The following is a 27,736-nucleotide window of genomic DNA, read 5'->3' as shown; positions in this document are numbered from 1 at the left end:
TAGTTGGGGTTCTTTTTCTTCCTTTTTTTCTTTCAAAAAAATATTCTTAACACTTTTTTATTATTATTATTATTATTGATATATTGTTTAGCTTTGTTAATCAGTCATTTGGTAACCTAATTCATCATTGTACATACTGACATGTTGACTTGATTACCTTAATGTATTTTTTGTTGATCTTTAATAGTAATTAATAAAAAAGATTTTAAAATGAAATTTGATTAATCTACACTTTACAAATGAGTGGAAAATTCTGAAAATATGAAGATACGTATATCAGAACAGATGAATAGACTGTTGAAAAACATGTCTACATGGTGTTGGAAAAGCACGTTAAAGAGCAACCTAAATAAGATCTTTAAATTTATGTAACGTTCTGATATGGAGTGAATATTTCCACATGTTGAAGAGCATGACTAGAGGCCATTGTTAAAAAGCTGTCCCTAAGAAATCCATAAGGAAACTGAGAAGAAAGACTTTACCCAAAGAGTGGTGAAAATATGGAACATACTAACAAAGGAAGTGTTTGGTGAATAGATGAGATATGTTCAGTGGGAGGCCTGACATTAAAAAAGAGAGAAGACAGAATGATTAAAACAAAGCAGAACATTAGAAGAACTCAGTGGGTCACGCAGCTTCTGTGGAGCAAATGGTGTAAGGGTCCCTCCGTGTCAAAACTCTGCACAAGGACTGAGAGGAAAGATTCATAGTCATACAGCACAGAAGCAGGTCGTCAGATCAACCAGTCCATGCAACCAAGATGCCTACCTATGTTAATCCTATGTCCCTGTAAAATAGCCAGATAGCCAAAGGAAGACAGTACATAGCAGTGTAAATCTGGGGAAATGAATATGTTTCAATTGTATTCACTAAGGAGAGAAACATGATAGAGAGTTCAGAAAGAGGGTCAGTGATATTCAACAGCAAATTAGCCATAACAAGGAGGAAGTGTTAAATGTTTTGAAGCACATAAAGGTGCATAAATTCCCAGGGCTTAATGAGATACTATAGTAGGTGACAAAGCGGTTTTGTGGGTCTCTGTGGAGATTTTTACATTTTTGATAGTCATAGGTAAAGCACCAGATGAAAGGAGGATAGCAAATGTGGTTTCTTTATTCAAGAAGGGCAGTGGGGATCAGCTAAGTAACAACAGGCCAGAGTCTTACATGAGTGGTATGTGTTTTTAATTGGAAAAACTTTTAAGGTACAGAATTTATTTGCATATGGAAAGGGAGAGATTGTTTAAGAATAGCTTTGCTGGTAAAAAATCATTAAGTTTATTGAATTTTTAGACATGTTAACAAAGCATTTTGATGAGGACAATATGGTAGATGTTGTCTACATGGATGTTAGTAAGTACTTTGACAAGATCCTGTATGGTCAGCTGGTCCAAAAAGTAGAACACATGGAATCGAAGTTGAGCTGACAAACTACATCCAAAATTGCCTTGGCAATAAAAGATGGGGTGTAGAGTTGATTTTCTGATTGGAAGCTGTGATTAGAAGTGTAACACAAGAACTGGTGCTGGAACTCTTGATGTTTATGATATACAGTATATTCCAGTTCATTGGAACACATCAGAACCTGAACATTTTGGCACAATAAGTGGCTGACCCAATTAGCCAAAGTTTCATGTAAATAGTTAAAAAGGTACTTAAAAAAAGACAAACTGAGTAACAGTTATATATTTAAATGAAATACAGAACAAATGATCACACTACCAATACCACAACAGTACTGTAAGTCTCCTGTCCCAATTAAGTGACATAGTGACCCAAACAAATGAAGGGAATCCTGGCAATTTTCTCAATTAGTTTTGTTCTTTAAGAGTTGTCCCAAATAACCAGCTGCTTGATTAACCAATGGCCCAGTTAACTGGAATCTACTGTACATTAATGACATGGATGCAAACTAGGAGGTATGATTAGTAAGTTTGCAGATGATATGAAAATTTGTGGTGGTGTAGACAGGGAAGAAAAATGTGTTACACAACAGCAAAATATTGATCAGCTGGAAAGATGTGCGTTGCTTGGAGCAATAGCAGATTTTAATCCTAATGGTACAAAATTTCATATTTCTGAAGACCAAATAACGGTAGGACATACCATGAAAAAGATGGGGCCTTTTGATGAACAGAGAGCCTTGGAATACATCTATTAATCCCAAAATGTGGCAGTATAGGTGGATAGGGTGGTTAAGAAGTAATTGAGAATACTTGCTTCATCAGCCATCAATCACCAACCAATATAAGAGCAGAATAGTTTTAATTGCTACACTATAGGGAGGATATGATTGAGCTGGAAAAGGCTGAGAGAAGGTTAACCAGGATGTTTGCAAGATTAGAGCATTTTGCTCATAAAGAGAGATTAGATAGGTTGGGTTTGTATTCCTGGGAACAAAAGTGTAATTGATAGACAAATAAAGAATTCTATTCCTCAATTGATGAATTGAAGGAGATAGATAGTAAGAATCATTTTCCTACAGTTAGAGTGTTTGAAACAAAGAGGCAGAATACAAGGTAAGAGGTAGGAAGTTTGGAGGGGATATGAGGGGAAATACTTTCATACACAGATTGTTTGGAATCTGGAATGTACTGCCTGAGGAGGCCGTGAAGGCAAGTATCTCACAACATAGAACAGTACATCACTGGATAGGCCCTTCAACCCACGATGTTGCATCAGCCATAATGTCAATCTAATTAATCCTGTCTGTTAACACATGGTCAGTATTTCTTTATCCCCTGTGTTTGGCTAAATGCCTCTTAAAAGGTGCTGCTATATCTGTTTCCACCCCTGTTCTGGTAGTGTATTCCAGGCACCTAACCACACTTGGTGTTTAAGAAAAACTTGTCTCATCTCCTTAAAACTTTCACCTTCACCTATGCTTCTCATAATTTAATATACTTCCATCAGATTGCTCCCTCTGCCTCCAGATCTCTAGTGAAAACAATTCAAGTTTGTCCAGTCTCTCCTTGTGTCTAATACTCTCCAATCTGCTGAACCTCTTCTGTGACATCCTTTCTGTAATGTGATAACAGGAGTGCACACAATACTCAAAATGTGGCCAAATTCAAGATGTTCATTCATCCTTTTAAAATCATTAAAGTGAGGACTTCATATCCCTATCCTTCAGAATTCTGAGAAAACCCACCACTAGCAAAGGCACTTCTTTTTATGTTTAAACCATTATTTTTGGTACCTTTAAGATAGAACTGTAATGTAGGTCTACATTGGACTGATATATAATGATGCAATGGAATGTGATCTGCATTTATTTGGCTCACTTTATGAACAAATTATATTTCTCTTCCCAGACTATCAAGCCTACTGACGTTGCCACTGTGCGTAAGCTAGCCAAACCACCTCACCTGATAATGAGAATTCTTGATTGTGTTCTGGTTCTCTTCCAAAAGAAAATGGACACAGTTACCACGGATCCAGAGAGGCCCTGTGTTAAGCCTTCCTGGGGCGAGTCTTTGAAGGTATCTCAATTTATTTTAATACAATGATCTCTTATCAAATTGGCTATAAATAATGACTGATGAAAAATTACCACTGGCAGTTTTTTCTTCATTCAGTACTATTTTGAGACATCAAATATGGGAAAATATGGGAAAACCCTTGTTCTCACTTTGCTGTACAATAATTAATTTGAGAATTATGTTTCTTGTGTTCCTGGTTATTGCCACCATTTCCACTATAGTGTCTGCCTGGGTACTTCTACCTTTTGCTGGATAAAGGGCCTGAATTCAGACCTCACTTCTACATCAAAAAAAAGCTGCTGCAGAGGTCATGCAAAACCAGGAAAGAATACTCAATTATGAAAATGTTACTTTCTTTTTCTTTTTCCACAGAAGCTGTCAAGTCTGAATATTTTCAGAGTTTTGTGTTTTATTTCAGATTTCTAGCATCTGCAGCTTTGTATTTTACTCTTTATATCAATGATTTTAAAGCCTCCTGCTCCCATTAAACTAAATTTCCTCAAGCACTCATATTATTAAATATTCAAACCAAGAGTGGTTATGAAGGGAAATTGTTTTGAGTAGCAGGCTGATTGATAATTAGAGGAAAGAATTGAGTTAAATAGGCTGGGTGGGGGGGGGAGAAGATTTTTATTAGGATTCATCAATGTGTTATATTTGGGCCTTTCACTTAAATTATTAAAATAACTAATCTATACTTGGAAAGAGATGGGTTAATCTGCATTTTAAAAATCAACAATTAATTAAAGATGATCAGCATAATTCTGTTAAGAGTAACATTTATCAAGTTATTCATTATTAATTAATTTGTTTGTTTTGAAATACAGCTTGGTAACAGGCCATTCCGGCCCAATGAGCCTGCACTGCCCAATTACGCCCATGTGACCAATTACCCTACTGAACCCTGTCTTTCAAATGTGGGAGAATGTATACAAACTCCTTACAGGTGTAATTGAACCCGGGTTGCTTACGTTGTAATAGTGTTACACCAGCACCTACACTACCATGCCACCTCATACATATTACAAACCTGTATAGCTATAAGCAATTTCCCTCTACACATGTTCCTCAAGTTCCAGCAAACTATTGGGATGTCTGTAATATAATCCCACTAGAGTGACCCATCTCTTCTTGTTTCCAAGTTCTTCCAATATGGCCTCACTGGATGATCCCCCAATAATGTCATCTCTAAGTACTGCTGTTATGTCTTTCCTTATCAACAAGGTTACACGTCCTCTTCACTTAATTCTCTTACACCTGTGGCATCTGCATCTTGGAATATTGAGCTGCCAGTTCTGCCCTTCTCTCAGCCATATTTCTGTTAATGACTATAACCTCCCAGTTTTGTTATCTCTAACAAGATAAAATCCTGTGGCATTACAAGAAAGATACTGGCATGGATAGAGGAATGGCTAACAGGCAGGAGGCAGCAAGTGGGAATAAAAGGGGGCCTTTTCTGGTTGGTTGCCAGTAACTAGTGTTGTTCCTCAAGGGTCAGTATTGGGACCGCTACTTTTCACATTGTTTATTAATGATTTATTTCATAAAATTGATGGCTTTGTGGCAAAGTTTGTGGATGATACGAAGATAGGTGGAGAGGTAGGTCCTGCTGAGGAAGTAATGCTATTGCAGCAGGACTTACAACAAATTGGAAGAATGGGCAAAAAAGTGGCAGATGGAATACAGTGTTGGGAAATATATGATAATACATTTTGGTAAAAGAAATAATAGTGCAGACTATTATCTAAGTGGGGAGAAGATTCAAATATCGGAGGTGCAGAGGGACTTAAAGGTCCTCATGCAAGACTCCCAGAAGGTTAATTTACAGGTCAAATCTGTGGTAAAGAAGGCAAATGCAATGTCAGCATTTATTTCAAGGGGAATAGAAAATAAAAGCACAGAGATCATGCTGAGGCTTTATAAGACACTGGTCAGGCTGCAGTTGGAGTACTGTCAACAGTTTTGGGCCCCATATCTCAGAAGGGATGTGTTGTCATTTGAAAGAGTCCTGAGGAGTTTCATGAGGATGATTCCAGGAATGAAGGGGTTAACATATGAAGAGCATTTGGCAGCTTTGGGCCTGAACTTACTGGAATTTAGAAGAATGCAGGGGTATCCAGAATTACAGGGCACAGTCTCAAAATTGAGGGGCTACCTTTTAGAACAGAGATAAGAAGGAATTTTTTTTAGCCAGACAGTACTGAATCTGTGGAATGCTCTGCCACAGACTACAGTGGAGGCCAAGTCCATGAGTATATTTAAAGTGGAAGTTGATCGTTTCCTGATTGGTCAGGGCATCAAAAGATATAGCAGGAAGGCAGGTGTATGGGGTTGAGTGGGATCTGGGATCAGCCATGATGAAATGGTGGAGCAAACTCGATGGGCTGAATGGCCTAATTCTGCTCCTATATCTTATGGTCTTATGGTCCTTAGATCTAATTCATGCTCTGAATTCATCTGCCTTACCTGTTAAACTATGAGCATTGAAATAAATGCAGTTTAACTTAGTACTCCTATCCTTGCCTTTATTGTGTTAGCTGTCCCTGCCTAGCTATCCTGATTACTAGACTTGCTCTCACCAGCCCATAACTTGCTCCTCCTCAGAGATGTTCCCCCCTGCCTATCCAGTTTATACCCTTCAGCACTAGCAAATTATCTGTAAAAATATTGTTCACTGTCTGGTTCAAGTGTAACCCATCCCTCTTGTACAGGTTGCCACTATCTCAGAAAAGATCCTAATGGTCAAGATCCTAAATCCTTGCGCTAGGTCAGCCTCAAATTCATATGACCAATCCTATTTCTGACCTTGCTAGCACATAGCATAGGAGTAATCTGGAGATCACTATCATGAAGGTCCTGCTTCTTAACTTGCTACCTAACTCCCTATACTCATCTGAATTATCGCATCCCCAGTTCTACCTACAACAATAATGTGTTTAATATTGCTTATATAGACTTCAGTAATGTCTTCGGAGACCCACCTGGGAAACAGGTCCAAAAGGTTAGATTCCATGGGATCCATGGTCATTTGGCAAATTAGATTAAAAATTACATGGTAATAGGAGATGGAGGGACAGGGTGGAGGATTGTTTTTCCGATTGGAAGTACATGATGAGTTGTGTGCTACAGGGATTGGTACTGGAAGTTTACAGTTTGTTATAAACATGAACAATTAGGATGTTAATATGGCAGGTATGATCAATAAGATGGTGAAATTGTTGATAGTGAAGAACATAGTCTTAGGTTATGAACAGCACTAATCATTCTATAAACTGAGTAGGGCAAGGACAGATGGAATCCAATTCTGATAAGTATGAGTAATTTTTGGGAGGACTAATAAGGATAGGACAATGAGTAGAGCAAGGAGGCTATTTTACAGATTCATAAAACCTTGTGTCGAGTGCACTGTAGGAAGGATTATTTCTACTGCTATAGGAAGGAAGTGAATACACTAGAGGTGGTGCAGGTTCAATGGGGTATTGCCTCGAATTAAGTATTTCATGTGTAAAGAAAGAGTGGATAGGCTAGAGTTATACAGCATGGAAACAACCCCTTTGGCCCAAATCATCCATGCGAATCAAAGCACCTAACTGAATTATTCCCATTTGGAGAGATATGGGAAACGGAACTAGCTTAAGTAGACAAATTGGTTGGCATGGATGACTGGATCAAAGAGCATCAATCTTTGTGTCATCTGTTAGTTAGAGGAACAACACCTTGTATTCTGCCTGGGTTGTCTACAACCCAATAGAATGAAAATTGAATTTCCCAGTTTCAGGTAATCCTTACCTTCTGTGTTTCACCCCCCCCCCTCCTATCCTCCCATCTTCTCTCTCTTTCTAATCCTCTTCTGATCCTCCTATTTTTGTCCTTTACCCCATAATCACCAAAATGCCCTAGCCTTCCAACACACCCATCACCTATTTTTGTCTTCCATCCCTTCCTGGTTCCATGCACCTACTACCCACATATTTCATCCAATGGATACCCTCCCCATCCTGTTCCATCAGTTCTTCACCTCTCCCCTAATAGTTCCCATTATCATCCTCCTTACTTATCAGATTGAAGCACTCTTGTGTTCCCACCTATCACCCTCCAGTTTCACCTTCCCCTCCTCCTCCATGGGTCCATCTACCTCTTTCTTCTTTTCTTTGTCTGCCAGCTCCCACCTTTCACCCAACTGCCTGTCTCCCCTCTCCCTTCCTCACCTTGCTCCATCTGCCCCTTATCATTCACTACTAAACCAGTCACCTACTGGCTCCTTACTCTCTCTGATACAGGGTTCTGACTCAAATCATTGACACTACCTTCACCCCACAATTCTGTGTAACATCTTGAGTTCCTCCATCAGATGGTTGCTCCAGATTCCACTATTTTCAGTCTTTCATGTCTTTAGTTTGCCTGTTTAAAAAAAAAGCCTGGACTGACATCCATTCATTAGTGCATAACTTTCCAAGTAACAGAAATGCTGTCATAATTACGTTTGTTAAAATATTTCACATTCCTGGGATCATTCTCGTGCATCTCTTCTTGACCTGTCTAATGCCACCACTTCCTTTCTTAGTCATGGGGTCCAAAACTATTCACAATACTCCAAATCCTGACCAATGCCCGATAAAGCCTCAGCATTACATCCTTGCTTTTATATTCTATTCCTCTCAAAACAATTGCTAACATAACATTTGCCTTCCTTACCATTGACCTGCAAATTAAACTTTAGGGAATCCTGCACAAGGATTCCCAAGTCCCTTTGCAACTTTGACTTCTGAATTTTCTCTCCATTTAGAAAATAGTCTACGCTTTTATTCCTTCTACCAAAGTGCATGACCATATACTCCCTTACACTATATTCTATCTGTCACTGCTTTTCTCATTCTCCAAGTAAGTTTAAATCCTTTTGCAGACCCTCTGCTTCCTCAACCCTACCTCCCCTTCCACCTCACTTCATATCATCTACAAACATGCCTACAAAGCCATCAATTTTGTTACCTAAATCATTTACATAATTTATATAAATCATGAAAAGAAGCAGTCCTGATACCGAACCCTGTGGAACACCACTATTCACTGGCAGCCATTATGAACCAATGACTCTTTTTTAAAAAAGTTGTCATTTAAGCATTATAATGTTATAGAGTCATGGAATGATATAGCATTGAAAAAGGCCATTGGCTCAACTCATCCATGCTAACAGTGTTACCTTGCAGCCCAGCAAGCCAGTACCATCAACTCACATTTGGTTCACAGCTTTACTGCCTCTAATGTCCTTTAGAACATTCAAAGTACATATATTATCAAAGTATGTATACATATACAACCTTGAGATTCATCTTGCAGGCAGCTACAAAACAAAGAAACACAATAGAATTCATGAAAAAAACCACATCACAAATACAGTCATACACCAATGTGTGAAAAAGGAAGAACAAATCATGTAAACAATAAAAAAAAGCAAATAAACAATCCAAAGAACATGAAGCACAGAGTATCCGATTTAAGATAGCACTAATGAAGCACAGTGACTACTTGCTGGTAGAAAACAAAACAAACAAAACTATAAATTACTGTATTAATCACACTTTTTCCTCTGATACAATCACTGCAATCAATAACTTGTAACTTCCCTTTTGGAGGTGAGCTTTTTGAACTGCCTGTACGGCCTGGCATTTTGCAGTGTGAACTGAAATCCCGAAGGTGCAGGACAGTTGTAGTGTGCCAAATTGATGCAGCAAGGCATGGACCCGAGAGCGAGGAATTTGCTGGAGGTGTTTTGATGCAGAGGAACTGAGTCAAGGCGGTGGGGCCCAGGCTCAGGCTCACGAGCATATCAAAGCAGTGGGGCCTGGGTCTGAGAACGAGGAACGATCTGAGGTTTGATTGATTTAAGTGCCGGGCTGAATTGGAAAGGTCGAGTACAGCCAAATCGAAGTGACGAGGCCCAGGAGAGTATCAAAGTGGCAGGGCCCGAGTCTGAGAGCAAGGAATGACCCAAAGTTTGGATAATTTAAGTGCTGGGCCACATTGAAAAAGCTGGGTCCAGAGGTGAGGGATGGGCCAGTTCAGCTTGCTGCTTCATGAGTTTTACTCATCTCTGCACTGAACTTGGCTGTGGTCTGTAAATAATGGGCTCTTGTATCTGCTACAGTGTTGACTGGCTTCATGGCTCTGGATTCACTTTCATGAACTTCAGTTCTGAATGTTATTCGCTTACATTTATTGTTTGCACTATTTTTTTCTGCACATTGGGTCTTTTTTTAATGTGTTCCTTTGGATTTCTTTGTTTTATGACTGCCTGTGAAGATATCAAGGTTGTACATACTTTGATAATAAACTTGCTTTGAACTTTGAGTAAGTCCATAGCTATGGAGCCAGTTCAACGCTGCAGCTGGTCCAGGAGCTTGGTAGCTACAGGCAACAGCCACGGAGCCAGGTTCAGCATCGACACAATTGCCAATGGCTGAAGGCCACAACCACAGAGTCAGTTCAGCACTGAGGCAAGTAAAGCCTCACAGAGTAGAAAGCTGAACACTGGTTCAGCCTTAACACCTTCATCTTTTTAATACGGCTGAGCGCTTAAATCGGCCAAACATCAATTCATTATCTGTTCTTGGTCGCAGTCCCTGCCATCGCTGTTTGACCTAAAGTTTCAGTCTGGCCCCAAGTCTGCTCCATCAATGGCCGCCACAGCCGTACCAGCATACTTGAGAATCCACTTCAAGATACCTCTACTTTTCATGATTTTTATTAACAACCTGGATGTGGGGGTAGAAGGGTGGGTTGGCAAGTTTGTAGACGACACAAAGGTTGGTAGTGTTGTAGGTAGTGTAGAGGATTGTCAAAGATTGCAGAGAGACATTGATAGGATGCAGAAGTAGGCTGAAAAGTGGCAGATGGCGTTCAACCCGGAGAAGTGTGAGGTGGTACACTTTGGAAGGACAAACTCCAAGGCAGAGTACAAAGTAAATGGCAGGATACTTGGTAGCGTGGAGGAGCAGAGGGATCTCGGGGTACATGTCCACAGATCCCTGAAAGTTGGCCTCACAGGTGGATAGGGTAGTTAAGAAAGCTTATGGGGTGTTAGCTTTCATAAGTCGAGGCATAGAGTTTAAGAGTCGCAATGTAATGATGCAGCTCTATAAAACTCTGGTTAGGCCACACTTGGGGTACTGTGTCCAGTTCTGGTCACCTCACTATAGGAAGGATGTGGAAGCATTGAAAAGGGTACAGAGGAGATTTACCAGGATGCTGCCTGGTTTAGAGAGTATGCATTATGATCAGAGATTAAGGGAGCTAGAGCTTTACTCTTTGGAGAGAAGGAGGATGAGAGGAGACATGATAGAGGTATACAAGATAATAAGAGGAATAGATAGAGTGGATAGCCAGCGCCTCTTCCCCAGGGCACCACTGCTCAATACAAGAGGACATGGCTTTAAGGTAAGGGGTGGGAAATTCAAGGGGGATATTAGAGGAAGGTTTTTTACTCAGAGTGGTTGGTGCATGGAATGCACTGCCTGAGTCAGTGGTGGAGGCAAATACACTTGTGAAGTTTAAGAGACTACTAGACAGGTATATGGAGGAAATTAAGGTGGGGACTTATATGGGAGGCAGGGTTTGAGGGTTGGCACAACATTGTGGGCTGAAGGGCCTGTACTGTGCTGTACTATTCTATGTTCTATACCACAAAAGTGCCAGGTCATACAGACAGTTCAAAAGCACACCTCCCAGCAGGAAATTACAGGCTGCAGATTACAGTGATCATAGTCCCAAAAATCTCCTTGGACCGACAGAGGATGGGAGGTGACCTGATGGGGGTGTTTAGGATAATGAGAGGTATTGATCCTGTGGATAGTCAGAGGCTTTTTCCCCAGGCTGAAATGGCTAACATGAGGGGGCACAGTTTTAAGGTGCTTGGAGGTAGGTAAAGGGGAGATGTCAGGGGTAAATTTTTTGCGCGGGGAGTGGTGAGTGCGTGGAGTAGGCTGCTGCATAGAAGGCTCTGGGTAACTCTAGGTAATTTCTAACGAAAGGACATGTTCAGCACAGCTTTGTGAGCTGAAGGGCCTGTATTGTGCTGTCAGCTTTCTATGTTCTAAAAAGTATATTTAGTAGAATTGTTAGTAGTTTTGTTAGCTACCTGCAAAGCATTGCCATGTCTGACCAGCACCATCTTTGTAGCTCAGGTGCATTTCACCTTTTAAATCTTTCACCTTTATCTTAAACCTATGCTGCCTTGTTCATAGTAATCCCTCTTTGTGAAAAGGGCTGTGTGTTTTCACCCTTTTTATGCCCCTCATAGTCTTATATTGCTCTATCAGGTCACCTCTCAATCTCTTGTGTTCCAGAATCTGTGCAACCTCCCCTTGTAACTTAGGCTCACAAGACCAGGCAACATCTTGGTAAATCTTTTTGCACTATTTTTAGATTAATAAAATCTTTCCTATAATAGGGAGACCAAAACAGTACACAGTTCTCTAAGTGAGGCCTTACCATGGTCTTACGTAACTGTAACATAACTTCCTAACTCCTATAATCCCTGGCTAATGAAGGCCAACATGCCTAATATCTTCATCACTCTATCTATCTGTAATGCCACTTGTGCTGTTCGGTCCCTCTATTCCTTAACACACCCTACGGTCCAAACATTCAATGTACAAATCCTACCCTGGTTTTATATCCCAAAATGCAATACTTCACATTTATCTGGATTGAAAGCCATTAGCTAACTATCTGCTTGTAATTTTTCATAACCTTCTACACTGATTCAACAGCACCTATTTTAGTATCGTCTACATACTTACTAACCATGCTTTGTACATTCATATCCAAATCATTTATATAAATTACAAACAACAAAGGCCCTGTGGCACGTCACTAGACACGGGCTTCCAGTTTGAGAAACAACCCTTGACCGTCACCCTCTGCTTCCTACCACTGAGCCAACTATGAAAACAATCTTCTATCACTCCCTATGCAATCTAACCCTCCAGACCAGTCTGCCATGAGAAACCCTGTCAAAGCCTTGCTAAATTCCATATAGTTTGCATCCAAACCATACCCTCATCTACCCTCTTGGTTATCTCCTCAAAGAGCTCCAAGAAGTTTGTCAGGCATGACCTCCCATGCACAAAGCTGTGTTGATTGACTCAAAATAGATGCTGATGATTTCTCCAAATGTTGGCAGATCCTGTCTCTCAGACTCTCCTTCCAGCAATTTACCCACCACCAATGTCAGACTCAATAGCCTGTCATTTTTGGCTTGTTTTTTCTACACTTTTAAAACAACGGTACAGCATTAGCCACTCTCCAGTCTGCCAGAACCTCACCTATAGACAGAGATGATGCCAAAATCTCTTCTTGGAATCTGTTCTTTGGGAAAAAAAGTAAGGAAGCATGTGACTTGTATTATTTTCAGGCCTACATAAAATTTAGTAACATAGAAATGACTGAACTACTTTATCTAGTTTCTCTTCTATGAGTTTGCAATTGTATAATGCAAGGCTTATAAATATTTTCTGTTGAAGTCATAACCTGATTCATGACAGAGATTTTTGTCACTCCATTTCCAGCTGTTGAGTGGCACTGGGTTTCTACAGGCCCTGCAGCAGTTCCCAAAGGACACCATCAATGATGAAACAGTGGAACTGCTCCAGCCGTATTTTATCATGGATGATTATACATTTGAAAATGCTAAGAAAGTATGTGGGAACGTTGCTGGTTTGTTGTCCTGGACTCAGGCTATGGCTGCCTTTTTTACCATCAACAAAGAGGTGCTGCCTCTGAAGGTAATTCTGAGTCAGAAGATGAATATATTTTAAAACTTTCACTGAATAAATTGATTAAGTCACAATTATCTTTACCACTATAGAATGCACTGTTTGAAAATATTTTTTGGAAAAGTTTAAGTGAAAATAAAAATAGAAACCTGGTAATTACATCTTCTTTTGGCATGGTACTTTAGTACTGAAAAAGTGCATGAATGCCCACTCAAATCGCCCCACCCATGAAAAATAATGAATTTGGATTTTGTAAATAAATTCCTTTGCTAAAATGTGACTGGTGCAGTTCCTGGAGCTCATGCACAGAGCTCTCAGCTGCTATGACACTACCAAGCTGACCACAGGGAATTATATCAGCAATTAGCTCTCCCTCTGGTAGTCACAATATAATAGCAGAAAAAGCTGTCAGGAAAGTGTGAGAAAATGCAGGGGTGGGGATCATGGCATTCTCCTTTTGTACTTGACATTCAGCTCCAATGCTGCATATGGCTCCAAACCATTGTGGACTGCAAATTGATAAGGGTCCATATATCATAGTACTGTATGCAGATTAAAGATTGTTTGAATAAACACGCTTGATGCTGAACACTGACATTAAAGATGAAAAACACTGTGCTTCACACTAACATGCAAGTGTTTTTATTACCTTTTTATTACTATCTCATTTTTGAAACCTATGCAATGTATACCTCTGGGCTTTCCTGTGAACAACAAAGACTGTAGATCAAGCACAAATGCTCCGGTATCAGACTGGCAATAGAGAATCATGAGCTATGCAACCTATGATGACTGATGACATTTCCATGCTCAATCTAACACAGCCATTGTCTTAAAATGTGATAATGTCAAATATGCTATTGATTTGTTTGAAGACAAAATGCAAACAATTGATCAAAAGCAGAAAGACACAAGATTTATTAAACAGGTCATTTTGAAATACTGAGACAATCTGATTTGAACATCAGCGTTTTATAAGAATATCCACCTGTCTAGTTCAAGTCAGTTAGCCAGGTTCTACTTCAGTTATTACAGTATCATTATCACAAGACTCTTACCTATCTTTCTTGGGACTAAATTTGATCACCTCACACTTTATCATTATGGATTCTATCTGCCACAGTTTTGTCACTCACATTTTCACAGTTTCTTATGATCAGATTGCTTTAATATCCTTAGAAGATCATTTATCTTAGGAACATTTGGAATGGTTGCTGATGTGAATGAGAAAATGTCTTCTAAAACTAGAAACCTATTACTTGACTCCAGAAATTATTGGCTTTTCTGATTTCAGGCTAATTTGGCAGTACAGGAAAACCGTCTCCAAGGGGCCATGAAGCAGTTAGGAATTGCCCAGGCCCAGCTAGATGAGAAACAAGTTGAGCTGGACAAGGTGCAGGCTAAGTTTGATGCTGCCATGAAAGAGAAAATGGTAAGTCAGAATCTTAGTTGACATCGAGTTAAATAATATCTTCTTCTAAAGCAAGAAATCTTAAAATAATGGAAGCATTCTACAAGTCAGTTAGCATTTGTTTTATTTTCCATAAATGCTGCTTGACCTGCTGGATATCTCTTTATATCCTTCTGAGTCATTATGATTGAGAGGTTTCTTTGGATACTCTTGGGTGTTTATCTAATTAAGGTTACCTTTCTTTTAATTCTTACGATCAAAAAGTGTGTTTATACTTAACATTCAAGACCTTTCAGTTAAACTTGGCTATGATACCTTTAAGACTGAATATCTGTCAACACCCAATTTAAGATTTTATTTTGTTTATCAGTTACTTTAGCACTATTGCACTGTGTTGCTGCAGTAGTCACCGTTCACATATTGAAAGATTGACCCATCACTTTTCCCTTCATTGAAATGTTCCTACAACCAATGATCTCACTTTAAGGACTCTTTATCTCATTATCTCATGTTCTTGTTATTTATTGCTATTTATTTATATTTGCATTTGCACATTTTGTTGCCTTCTGCACTCTTTTATTGATTCTGTTATTGTTACGAGTTTTTATACTTTATAGTTACAAAGTAAATTCAAATTTACTTTGAATTTTCAACTTTAAAAGATTCATTTGGATTTTACGTATGTATTATCAGAACACATGAAGTATATGATTATCAATTCATGCCATACAGTTAATTCCTCTCCTATTACATCAAAACATATATGTAGTTAGCATGGATGGTGGGTATTAGGTGAAAAATTGAGAGAAATGGTAATAGTGAGAAAACAAAGGAAGATTAAATTGAAGACACAGGATATTGCAGATGCTGAAATTTGGACCAACAAACAAAATGCTGGAAGAACATATCAGGCCAGACAACATCAATGGTGGGAAATGGATAGTGAATGGTTCAGGTTAAGACCCTTCATCTGGACTGAAAGAAAGAGGGAATATAGCCAGTTTAAAGAGATGGAGGAAGAGCTGGCAAGTGAAGAATGGGGCTGGGTGAAAAACAGATGAGGGTAGGGTCAGTGGGAACAATGTTAGAAGCTGAGAAGTGATAAAAGCTGAAAGTGACAGAATCTGATAGGAGAAGAAGGTGGAGCATGGAATAAAAGAAGGGGAAATGGGGAGGGGAACCAGTGGGAGGAGTATATAGGTAATGAACTGGTAGAGAGGATGGAGAGGACAAAGAGTTAGGGTGATGGAGGTCAATTTGATGGAGGGTGATGGAAGAAAAGGGACAGACAACTCTATTTTAGCCACCAAGATCTTTGAATCGTGTCAGAAAACTCTACATTCAACAAGTTACCAGGACTTCTTAAAATGAATGCCACATCAGAAGTATTTATAAACCACTTCCCCTTTAAAAGATGCAGACATGGCTTTAATTAGCAATCATCAGTGTGCAGTTGTTTTAGCACTTACATAGATTGCATTAAGATTACAGTAACAAGGAAAAAAAAACATAGTGAACATTTAGTGGATACTGAAATCATGTTAAAAAGGCTGCTGCACAAATTCCATTTTTCATCTTACACAAAGTCAAAGAAAGATATATTTATCACACACTCTGATCCCAAAGCCCTTTTCTATTGCTTACATATCAGTGTCTTATCTATGAAACTTATTGACTGACATATCATTCACCAATAATATACAACAGCACGTGTGAAAAAATTAGTTTTAATAAATATTATACCTCCATTTGTCAATCACACATCAACGTTACCAAAACAAAGAATAACATTCTTTTACCTTTTTTATACTACCTCATTATACTTGTGTATGGAATAATCTGTCCGGATTGCACACAAACAGAAGCTTTTCATTGTACCTTGGCATAGGGGGCAACTATAAACCAATGAATTAATAATATTTTCAGTAGCTAAGGGGATTCTGCCAATCATCTACTTTGGTGAAAAATTGTGTGACCTTGTCTACATATATAGTGGACAGCTGCAGAACTATGATGAAATGAATCTACTTCTTACTATATAGAATCTATTAGAAGATGCTGAAACATGTAGAAGAAAGATGGAAGCTGCCTCGGCTCTAATAGACGGTTTGAGTGGAGAAAGGATCAGATGGACTGACCAGTGCAAGGAGTTTAAAGCACAAATCAATAGGTAACAACTACTCGGTGATTATTAACCACTGTAGTTTTCAGTCTCTGATTAAAACCCACCTCACCAAAGAAGCAGATTAACTTCAAAGTGAAGGCTTACCATTGCATTTATAAAGCACTCCTTTTCTATGACATTTTAACAGCTTTTATTTATCAGAGATCCTATGGGACTACATGGACATAGTAAAATCTGTCCAACAATGCTATAGGGACTCAGCAAAACATTAACAAAACTCAGATTAATCCCTCTTAATATAGGAGTCACTGTACCCCTAATGACAAACCTAGAAATCAGAAGAGAGCCAGAATTTATTAACATACAATGAAGTATGAAAATAATGGACAAAAAACCATCAGGAACTAAAGGCAAAGACTAGCAATGAGGTATGTTAAGGGAAAAAAATAGAATAATGGCTATGTTACTGTACCAGTAATCCTGGAGTAATAAATATGTGAATCCAGCACCTTGGGAGCTTAAATTGTTCATGAAATATAACAAATAAATATCTTGTCTGAGTACAATGATCATAAGAGTCCTGGATGTTTTAAAATTATTATTGAAAATATAGCTGTCCATCGGGTAGATATACAGTATAACTTCAAAGAGATGAGCAAAGTACAAACCATTATAGGAACTCAGTGGGTAAACCATCATTTATGAAGATAAAGGGATAGCTGATATTTCAGAGTGAAACCCTGTATTGGGATAGATTCCAGCATCTGCAATCCCTTGTGTTGTCATATGACTAAAATGGAGCTGCTTGTTACTGTTTGGGACCCACTAGAAGATGTGAAACAACAGTATTCTAAAGGAAAGGAAATGTTTATCCAATCTTTCCTACGAATTTCTCCTGATGTGCTCTTAACTGCCTTCCGAAATGGTTTACCCAGTATGTTGCCTGAATTGGAGAGTATGAGCTATAAAGAGAGGTTGTATAAATTGGATAGCTTTCTCTGTGGCAAATGTTCAGGGGATATTTGTGTGGAGTTCTGCATAGGTACGTTCCAATGAGACAGGAAAGTTATGGTAGGGTACAGGAACTGTGGTGTACAAAGGCTGTAATAAATCCAGTCAAGAAGAAAAGAAAAACTTACAAAAGGTTCAGAGAGCTAGGTAATGTTAGAGATCTAGAAGATTATAAGGCTAACAGGAAGGAGCTTAAGAAGGAGAGCCAAAAGGGGCCATGAGAAGGCCTTGGCGGGCAGGATTAAGGAAAACCCCAAAGCGTTCTACAAGTAAGTGAAGAGCAAGAGGATAAGACGTGAAAGAATGGGACCTATCAAGTGTGACAGTGGGAACTGGAGGAAATAGCAGAGGTACTTAATGAAAACTTTACTTCAGTATTCACTATGGAAAAGGATCTTGGTGATTGTAGTGATGACTTGCAGCAGACTGAAAAGCTTGAGCATGTAGATATTAAGAAAGAGGATGTGCTGGAGCTTTTGGAAAGCATCAAGTTGGATAAGTTGCCGGGACCGGATGAGATGTACCCCAGGCTACTGGGGGAGGCAAGGGAGGAGATTGCTGAGCCTCTGGCGATGATCTTTGCATCATCAATGTGGACGGGAGAGGTTCCAGAGGATCGGAGGATTGTGGATGTTGTTCTTTTATTCAAGAAAGGGAGTAGAGATAACCCAGGAAATTATAGACCATTGAGTCTTACCTCAGTGGTGGTAAGTTGATGGAGAAGATCCTGAGAGGCAGGATCTATGAACATTTGGAGAGGTATAATATGCTTAGGAGTAGTCAGCTTGGCTTTGTAAAGGGCAGATCGTGCCTTACGAGCCTGATTGAATTTTTTGAGGATGTGACTAAACACATGAAGGAAAAGCAGTAGATGTAGTGTATAAGGATTTCAGCAAGGCATTTGATAAGGTACCTCATGCCAGGCTTATTGAGAAAGTAAGGAGGCATGGGGTCCAAGGGGACATTGCTGTGTGGATCCAGAACTGGCTTGCCCACAGAAGGCAAAGAGCGGTTGTAGGCGGGTCATATTATGCATGGAGGTCGGTCACCAGTAGAGTGCCTCAGGGATCTGTTCTAGGACCCTTAGTCTTCGTGATTTTTATAAATGACCTGGATGAGGAAATGGAGGGATGGGTTAGTAAGTTTGCTGATGACACAAAGGTTGGGGGTGTTGTGGATAGTGTGGAGGGCTGTCAGAGGTTACAGTGGGACATTGATAGGATGCAATACTGGGCTGAGAAGTGGCAGATGGAGTTCAACCCAGATAGGTGTGAAGTGGTTCATTTTGGTAGGTCAAATATGATGGCAGAATACAGTATTAATGGTAAGACTCTTGGCAGTGTGGAGGATCAGAGGGATATTGGGGTCTGGGTCCATCGGACACTCAAAGCAGCTGCGCAGGTTGACTCTGTGGTTAAGAAGGCATACGGTGTATTGGCCTTCATCAATCATGGAATTGAATTTAGGAGCCGAGAGGTAATGTTGCAGCTATATAGGACCCTGGTCAGACCCCACTTGGAGTACTGTGCTCATTTCTGGTTGCCTCACTACAGGAAGTATGTGGAAGCCATAGAAAGGGTGAAGAGGAGATTTACAAGGACGTCGCCTGGATTGGGGAGCATGCCTTATGAGAATGGGTTGAGTGAACTCAGCCTTTTCTCCTTGGAGCGACAGAAAATGAGAGGTGACCTGATAGAGGTGTATAAGATGATGAGAGGCATTGATTGTGTGGATAATCAGAGGCTTTTTCCCAGGGCTAAAATGGTTGCCACAAGAGGACACAGGTTTAAGGTGCTGGGGAGTAGGTACAGAGAAGATGTCAGGGGTAAGTTTTTTACTCAGAGAGTGGTGAGTGCGTGGAATGGGCTGCCAGCAACGGTGGTGGAGGCAGATACAATAGGGTCTTTTAAGAGACTTTTGGATAGGTACATGGAGCTTAGAAAAATAGAGGGCTGTAGGTAAGCCTAGTAATTTCTAAGGTAGGGACATGTTCGGCACAACTTTGTGGGCCAAAGGACCTATATTGTACTGTAGGTTTTCTATGTTTCTATGAAGTGAAGAATGGCCAGATGGAACTATATAAAATTATGAGAGACAGACTGGGTAGATAGTTAGTCTCTTCTCAGGGTGGAAATACCACTAGAGGGCATAGCTTTAAGATGAGAGGGAGGGAAAATTTGAAAAAAAAATTTGCTAGACAAGTTTTTTTACACAGTGAATGGTAGTTTCCTGGTACGCACTGGCTGGAGTGGTGGTATAAACTTCTACAATAGCAATGTTTAAGAGGCATTTAAATAGGCACATGAATAGAATTTATTTAGTTTAAATTAGCATCACAATCAAGTCAGATACAGAGAATATTAGATTATGACTCCAGGTACTGGAGTGTTTTCCCTTAGATGCCCATTGACTTCAATTTTCCAGAGGTCACCATATTCATTCAAATCAGTCACTTAACTCTCACCTCACTTCTGGAATTCAGCTCTTTGATTTCTGTGTGGATGAGGGCTGTGTAAAAATCAGGGGCCATGGTGAAACCTAACTGTCTTTTGGTGAGCATTTTATTTGTGACTGCCATTTGATTGCGTTGTTGATGATACCTTCCATCACTATTAATGATTGAGATAAAACTATAGCTGAATGGTAATTAGCTAGATTGAATGTGTGCTGTGTTGTGTGCACAGGATTTGCTTCAACAATTTCACAGTGTTACATACAGGTTAGTGTTGTAACTATCATGGAACAGTTTGGCTGATGGTGATACTAGTACTGAAGTGCAAGTCAATATTTGGGATATTGCCTCATCCTATATTCTTTGCTGTGTGCAGTAGTCTCAACCATTTTTGGACACATCAAGTTAAACAAATTGTCTGAACACTGTTTTCTATGATGGGTGTAGATCTTGGGGAGAAGTCAACTTGGATCCACACAGCATTTCTGGCTGAAGGTGCCTTCCAATGCTCCAAACTTGTCTTCTACCATTCACATCATTGGCTTCACTGTTACTGAGGATGAGAAAATTTTTGAAAACCCTCCTTTCTGTTAGCTTTTTAAATGTCTATCGCCATTCATGACTATAATATAGGACTGCAGAGCTATGAGCTGATCAATCGGTTCCTCTTGTCCTCACCTACCATACCACTGGTGTCCAGCACATAATTCTCCATAACTTCTGCAATCTCCAGTGGGATCCCACCACCAAGCACATCTTTTCCTCCCCCCAACTTTCCACTTTCTGCAGGGATCACTCCCTATGTGACTCACTTGTCCACTCATCCCTCCCCACTGATCTGCCTTTTGGTACTTATCCTTGCAAGCAGAACAAGTGCCACACCTGCCCCTACACCTCCTCCCTCATGACCAGTCAGGGCTCCAAATAGTCCTTCCACATGAGGGTACACTTCACCTGTGAGTCTGTTGGGGTCACCTACTGTATCCGGTGCTCCTGGTGTGGCCTTCTATATATCAGTGAGACCCAATGTAGATTGGGAGACTGCTTCGCTGAGCACCTATGCTCCATCCGCCAGAAAAACTGGGATTTCCTTGTAGCCACCCACTTCAATTCCACTTCCAATTCCCATTCCATGGCCTCATCTACTGCCGTGAGGAGGCCACACTCAATGGAGCAACACCTTATATTCCATCTGGGTAGGCTCCAACCGATGGCATGAAGATTGATTTCTCGAACTACCAGTAATTGCCCCACCCCACCACCATTCTCCATTCCCATTTCCCTCTCTCATCTTATTTCCTTACCTGCCCATTACCTTCCTCTAGTGCTCCTCCCCCTTCCCATTCTTCCATGGTTTTCTATCCTCTCCTATCAAATTCCCCTCCTCCAGCCCTTTATCCCTTTCACCAATCAACTTCCCAACTCTCACTTCACCCCCTCCCCCTCTCCCAGTTTCACCTATCACCTGCTACCATGTACTTCTTCCTCCCCTTCTCCCACCTTCTTACTCTGACTTCTCCCTTCCCTTCCCTTTCCAGTCATGAAGAATGGTCTTGGCCCAAAATGTCGACTGTTTACTCTTTTCCATAGATGCTGCCTGTCCTGCCAAATTCCTCCAGCATTTTGTGTGTGTTGCAATAGGTTGTGATATTGTTTAGCTCTAATGGTTCAATTTTATTTTTTTCTGTTTAGCACTATGCTCTAGCTTTGGCAAATGGCCACCTACTACTTTTCCCACTATACCTTTCTACACTTCTGAGTGAATTAGTGCCTGCAGTGCGGTGGTTGAGTGAAGGATTTGCTGAGTTATGAGGTTGTAAGTTCTGGTGAAACACAAATCCTTGATGGAGTTGAACTCATATCTATGTTCAAGCTTCGATATTCCTTGGCTAGTATCTTACAGGTATATGAAGGAATTTAAGGTGGGGGTTAAATGGGAGGCAGGGTTGGAGTGTTGGCACAACAATGTGGGCCGAAGGGTCTGTACTGTGCTGTACTATTCTATGTTAACCACTGCAGTGTCATGTGCTTTCCTCATGCTCTTTGTTAAATATGACTCGAGTTTTTCCCCTTCCTCATTAATCTCAATTTCACTTTCATTCTTTCATGATCAGATGCTACCTTGAGACCATTCTCATTTCGCCTTTATAATTCAGCTCTATTATATATAAGATCTGCATTGAGAGATCTTCAATCAGCAAGTTTTTAGTTAGTATAAGCTACTTGTTAGTACTATCACAATACTCCATACTGAAATAAACTGATGAAGCAGACATTGGTTGATGGAATTGTTCCCAATTTTTGTAAATGGAACCAACCTATATAGGTTTCCATATTGCTAGTTGAATGTAGTTAGTTTAGTTGTACTGGAACCAGCAAGGCTGGATCTGGAAATGAAATCCATAGCAGTGGATCTAGGGCAAGCAACTGTTCCATAAAATGAATCTAATTGATTAAGACTTGTTTTCTGTTACATTTGGAACCTGAGGAGGAAGTCATGACGAACCTGCTTTCCACTTCTTGGTGAAAATAGTTGCACATTTTTCAGCTTTGTTTCTTACAATCAATCCTGGCTTCTACCTTTATTGAGAATATAGATGTTCAGGGAGCTTCTTTTTTCCCACTACTTGCTGATTTGTCTACCATCAATTACAACAGGGGAGAGAATGCAGGGCTTTAATCTTCTTAATTTGTTTCTGGAGACTGCAGATGTTGGAAACTTGAGTGAAAAAGCCTACTACTGGAGTTCAGTGGATCAAGCAACAACTGTGGGGGAAATGGACAATCAACATTTTGGGTCAAGACACTTCCTCTGGATGCAATTAAACTCGCTGAGTTTGTTGAATAGATTTTGTCCTCAGTAAGGGTCTCACCTTTGTCCCCCTGCACCCACACCTCAGTGAGTTCTGCAACCACCATGACACTGAGCTCTTCTTCCACCGCCTCCATCTTCACGCCTATTTGTTTGGCAAGGACTCTCTAGCCCAGACCGATGACCCCTTCTGCCATCATCAACCCTCCTCTTTTTCTTGGACGCTCTGGATCTTTTCATTGCTAACTACCGACGAGACCTCAACCATCTCGGCTTCACCCCTCCTCTTCCCAATTTCAACATCACTTCTTCCGAACGCACTGCTCTCCACATTAATCGTAACCTCACCATCAAACCCGCAGATAAGGTGGGTGCTGTAGTAATCTGGTGGAGTGACCTCTAACTTGCAGAGACCAGTCAACAACTGTAAGGTACCTTCTCTTACTTACCCCTTGAACAGGACCCCAATAAGGAGCAACAGGCCATTGTTTTCCACACCATTGCTGGCCTTATTAACTCTGGGGATCTCCCATCCACTGCCACCAACCTCATAGTTCCCTTACACACACCTCCCATTTCTACCTCCTACCCAAGATCCACAAACCTGCTTGTCCAGGTAGACCCATTGTTTCTGCTTGTTCCAACCCCACTGAATTTGTATCTGCATACCTCGATTCAGTTTTATTCCCCCCCCCCTTCCTACCTATGTCCATGACATTTCATACTCTCTTAATCTTTTCAATGATTTCAAGTTCCCTGGCCAATATCATCTTATTTTTACATGGATGTCCAGTCCCTATACACCTCCATCCCCCATCAGGAAGGCCTTAAAGCTTACAGTTCCTTTACAGATCTATCCCGTTCCCCCCACTATTACTCTCCAGCTGGTGGAACTGGTCCTCACTCTCAATAATTACTCCTTCGGCTCCTCCCACTTCCTCCAGACAAAAGGTGTAGCCATGGGCACTCTCATGGTCCCAGCTATGCCTACTATTTTGTTGGCTGCGTGGAACAGTCTATGTTCCAAGCCTACACTGGTATCACTCCCCATATTTTCCTGTGCTACATCAACGATTGCATTAGTGCTGCTTCCTGCACCCATGCTGAGCTCGTCGACTTCATCAACTTTGCCTCCAACTTCCACCCTGCCCTCAAATTTACTAGGTCCATTTACGACCCCTCCCTCCCCTTTCTAAATGTTTCTGACTCAATCTCTGGAGACTACTTATCTACTGATATCTTTTATAAACCCACTGATTCTCACAGCTACCTGGACTATACCTCTTCCCAACCTATTACTTGTAAAAATGTCATCCCCTTCTCTCGATTCTTCTGTCTCTGCCGCATCTGCTCTCAGGATGAGGCTTTTATTTCCAGAGCTTTTCTTTCTTTTTAAATCTTTTTATTAATTTTCAAAATTGTTAACACAATAACAATGTTAATACACAGAGATTGGAATAATATTATTAATAAACATATACAAAAAAGATTTCAAATAACACAGGTATAATAGACTTCCAAACTCATGATGAAATTAATCATAAAGAAGAAAAAGAAATAAAAAGAAAAATATATATATACAAAGAAACCCCCCCCCCTAAAAAAAGGGGGAAAAAAGGAACTAAATACTAACCCCAAAAAAATCAAACAGAACAGGGCCAGACAAATATCTTGAATCGAACACGTTCAATAATGTCGTCAACTCCGCTCTTCTATTCATATATTTTAAGTTAATAAAGAAGATTCAGAAAGGTCAAATTACATCATATGAAAATGTTGCATAAAAGGTTTCCAAGTTTCTTCAAATTTAACCGAAGGGTCAAAAATATCACTTCTATTTTTTTCTAAATTTAAACTTAATATAGTTTGGGAAAACCATTGGAATGTAGTAGGAGGATTGGTTTCCTTTCAGTTCAATAAAATAGACCTTCTGGCCATTAAAGTAACAAATGCTATCATCCGACAGGCTGAAGAAGACAAAGATCTATGTTCTACCATTGGCAATCCAAAAATTGCCGTAATAGGATGGGGTTGTAAACCAAACCATAGAACTATTGAGATAATATCAAAAATATCTTTCCAATATTTTTCAAAGAGAGGACAGGACCAAAACATAGGAGTTAAAGAAGCCACCTCAGACTGACATCTGTCACAAATAGGGTTTATATGGGAATAAAACCAGGCTAATTTATCTTTGGACATATGGGCTCTGTGTACTACTTTAAATTGTATTACTGTATGTTTAGCACATATAGAAGAAGTACTAACTAATTGAAAAATTTTATCCCATTTCTCTATGGGTAGACAAAGTTGAAGTTCCCTTTCCCATTCATTTTTAATTTTATCAGATATACCTGGCTGTAATTTCATAATTATATCATAGATAACTGCTATTAATCCCTTGTGGGGAAGATTTAAACCTAAGATTTTTATCAGTGATATCAGTGGGATATAGAGTCGGAAAGGTAGGCAACATAGTATTTTTAAAAATTCTTATTTCTAAGTATCTAAAAAAATGGGATCTAGGCAAATCAAATTTCTTAGATAACTGTTCAAAAGACATAAAACAGTCATCCAGAAATAAGTCACGAAAGCATGTTATACCTTTCGTTTTCCATATCAAAAAGGCTTGGTCCATAACCGAGGGTTGAAAAAAGGAATTAGATATAATAGGACTTGATAACATAAATTTGTTCAAACCAAAAAATTTACAAAATTGAAACCATATTCACAATGTATGTTTAACTATTGGATTAACCATTTGTTTATTCAATTTAGATAGTACAAAAGGAAGTGAAGTTCCTAAAGTGGAAGCTAAAGAAAACCCTTGTACAGAATAGCCTTCAAGGTTTACCCAATGTGGGCTTGGAGTTATATTCCAATCTTGTGTCCAAAATATTAAATATCAAATATTAATTGCCCAATAATAAAATCTTAAGTTAGGCAGTGCTAAACCACCATCTTTCTTGGACTTCTGTAAATATTTTTTGACTTAATCTGGGATTTTTGTTTTGCCATATATAAGAGGAAATTTTAGAATCAATAGTATCAAACAAGGATTTAGGAATAAAAATTGGTATCGTTTGAAATAAATATAAAAATTTAGGTAAAATAATCATTTTAATTGCATTGATTCGACCAAGCAATGATAGAGACAATGGGGACTACTTAGTAATCAGTTGTTTAACCTGATTAATTAACGGTAAAAGATTGAAATTGAATAGATCCTTATGCCTCTTAGTAATTTTAACTCCCAAATAAGTAAAATAGTCAGTAGTCACTCTAGGTGGGGAATATCTATAAATGGGAACCTGCATATTTAATGGGAAAAGTTCACTCTTACCTAGGTTTAGTTTGTAACCAGAAAAACTACTAAACTGAGCAAGCAAAGTTAATACTGCCGGAATAGATTTTCCTGGGTTAGAAATATATAATAGTAAATCATCTGCATATAGTGATAATTTATGAGTCTCATTTCCAGGGGCGGTGCCAAATATATTACGGGAGCCACGAATAGCAATAGCTAGCGGTTCCAAAGCGATATCAAATAGTAGTGGACTAAGAGGATAGGCCTGCCTATTACCATGGAATAGATGAAGAAGAGGAGATCTTTGATTGTTAGTAAATACCGAAGCCAAAGGAGTGAGATATATCAGTTTAAATCAAGATATAAATATTGAACTAAAATTAAATTTCTCAAGGGTGTTAAATAAATATGTCTATTCAACTCTGTCAAAAACTTTCTCAGCATCCAATGAAATAACACATTCTGGAATTTTGGTTGAAGGCGTATAAACAATATTCATTAATCTCCTAATATTAAAAGAAGAGTAACGATTTTTAATAAATCCAGTCTGATCAGCAGAAATAATTTGAGGTAATACATTCTCCAATCTCATTGCCAATATTTTAGAAAAAAATCTTAGAATCCACATTCAGCAAAGATATAGGCCTGTAAGATGCACATTTAGCAGGATCATTATCTTTTTTGAGAATTAGGGAAATAGAAGCTCGATAAAAAGATTATGGTAATTTACCTATAGATACTGCATCCCTAAAAACTCTACATAGCCAAGGAGTCAGTGTAGTAGAGAAAAATTTTTAAAAATTCTACTGTATATCCGTCTGGGCCAGGTGCTTTACCTGAGTTCATCAAAAGAATAGCATTTTTTATTTCCTCTACTATAATAGGTACATCTAGTTTTGAGCGTTCATTAGATAATTTTGGAATATTCAATTTCTTTTAAAATTCATGCATTATAGTAGAGTCATCAGGAAATTCTGATTGATATAGGGAGGTATAAAATTCTTGAAAGGATTTATTTATCTCGTCATGGTCAACCGTCAAAGTGCCATCTGGTTTACGAATCTTAAGAATCTGTCGTTTAACCGAGGCCGATTTCAATTGATTAGCCAACAGTTTCCCAGTTTTATCACCGTGTATATAGAATTGACTCTTAGTTTTGATTAATTGACTTTCAATCGAAGATGATAGTAAGAGATTATGTTCCATTTGAAGTTCAACTCTCTGTTTATAAAGTTTCTGATTAGGGGCTATAGAATATTTCTTGTCAATTTCTTTAATCTTGTCAACCAGTTTAAGTATTTCATTATTAGTTCGCTTTTTTAATCCAGCAGTATATGAAATAATTTGTCCACGAATATATGCTT

The 27,736-nt window shown here is 39.3% G+C and overlaps 1 protein-coding gene across 1 annotated transcript in view; it reads left to right on the top strand.

The window, feature by feature from the left end:
- The window catches only part of LOC140210901 (dynein axonemal heavy chain 8-like), a 1,093,299-nt gene that overhangs the window by 920,949 nt on the left and 144,614 nt on the right, over positions 1-27,736 (top strand). The window contains exons 70-73 of the mRNA XM_072280167.1: positions 3,314-3,481; positions 13,048-13,263; positions 14,549-14,686; positions 16,708-16,835. Of these exons, the coding sequence (XP_072136268.1) occupies positions 3,314-3,481; positions 13,048-13,263; positions 14,549-14,686; positions 16,708-16,835 (650 nt within the window). The remainder of the gene's footprint in view (positions 1-3,313; positions 3,482-13,047; positions 13,264-14,548; positions 14,687-16,707; positions 16,836-27,736) is intronic.

This window comes from Mobula birostris, chromosome 2 (genome assembly GCF_030028105.1).
Source record: "Mobula birostris isolate sMobBir1 chromosome 2, sMobBir1.hap1, whole genome shotgun sequence".
Lineage (NCBI taxonomy): Eukaryota > Metazoa > Chordata > Chondrichthyes > Myliobatiformes > Myliobatidae > Mobula > Mobula birostris.
Note: the sequence above shows the minus strand (reverse complement) of the source record. Positions and strands in the feature narration are given on the sequence as shown.